At 46.1% G+C, this 271-nt stretch overlaps 1 protein-coding gene across 1 annotated transcript in view; it reads right to left on the reverse strand.

Moving 5' to 3' along the window:
* Window positions 1-271, reverse strand: part of PPRC1 (peroxisome proliferator-activated receptor gamma, coactivator-related 1) — a 28,053-nt gene that overhangs the window by 3,855 nt on the left and 23,927 nt on the right. The window contains exon 13 of the mRNA XM_015415896.1: window positions 102-168. Within this exon, the coding sequence (XP_015271382.1) occupies window positions 102-168 (67 nt within the window). The remainder of the gene's footprint in view (window positions 1-101; window positions 169-271) is intronic.

A 271-nucleotide genomic window follows, 5' to 3' on the forward strand; every position in this document is an offset into this window, starting at 1 on the left:
GGGAAAGAGGCCACAAACTCAGCCTGAAGTGGCCAAGACAAAGACAAGCCCAGTGGACCCGTTCCACCTCCCACAATCCTGCTTTGCTCAGCAATACTCACTATGGCACGCTCTTTGTTGCTGATTTTCTGCCTTTGGTAGCGATCTCGAGAACTGCTGGAGTCATATCTAATATTTTTAAAAGGCACCAGAACACAGGAAATTAGGATTAGGCTTCTTTGTGTGTGTTATTTTCACTGAGTACATGGTTATCTTGACAATCTTGCGCCCC

The sequence above is a fragment of the Gekko japonicus genome, unplaced genomic scaffold, assembly GCF_001447785.1.
Source record: "Gekko japonicus isolate JY-2015 unplaced genomic scaffold, Gekko_japonicus_V1.1 scaffold59, whole genome shotgun sequence".
In the NCBI taxonomy this organism is placed as follows: Eukaryota; Metazoa; Chordata; class Lepidosauria; order Squamata; family Gekkonidae; genus Gekko; species Gekko japonicus.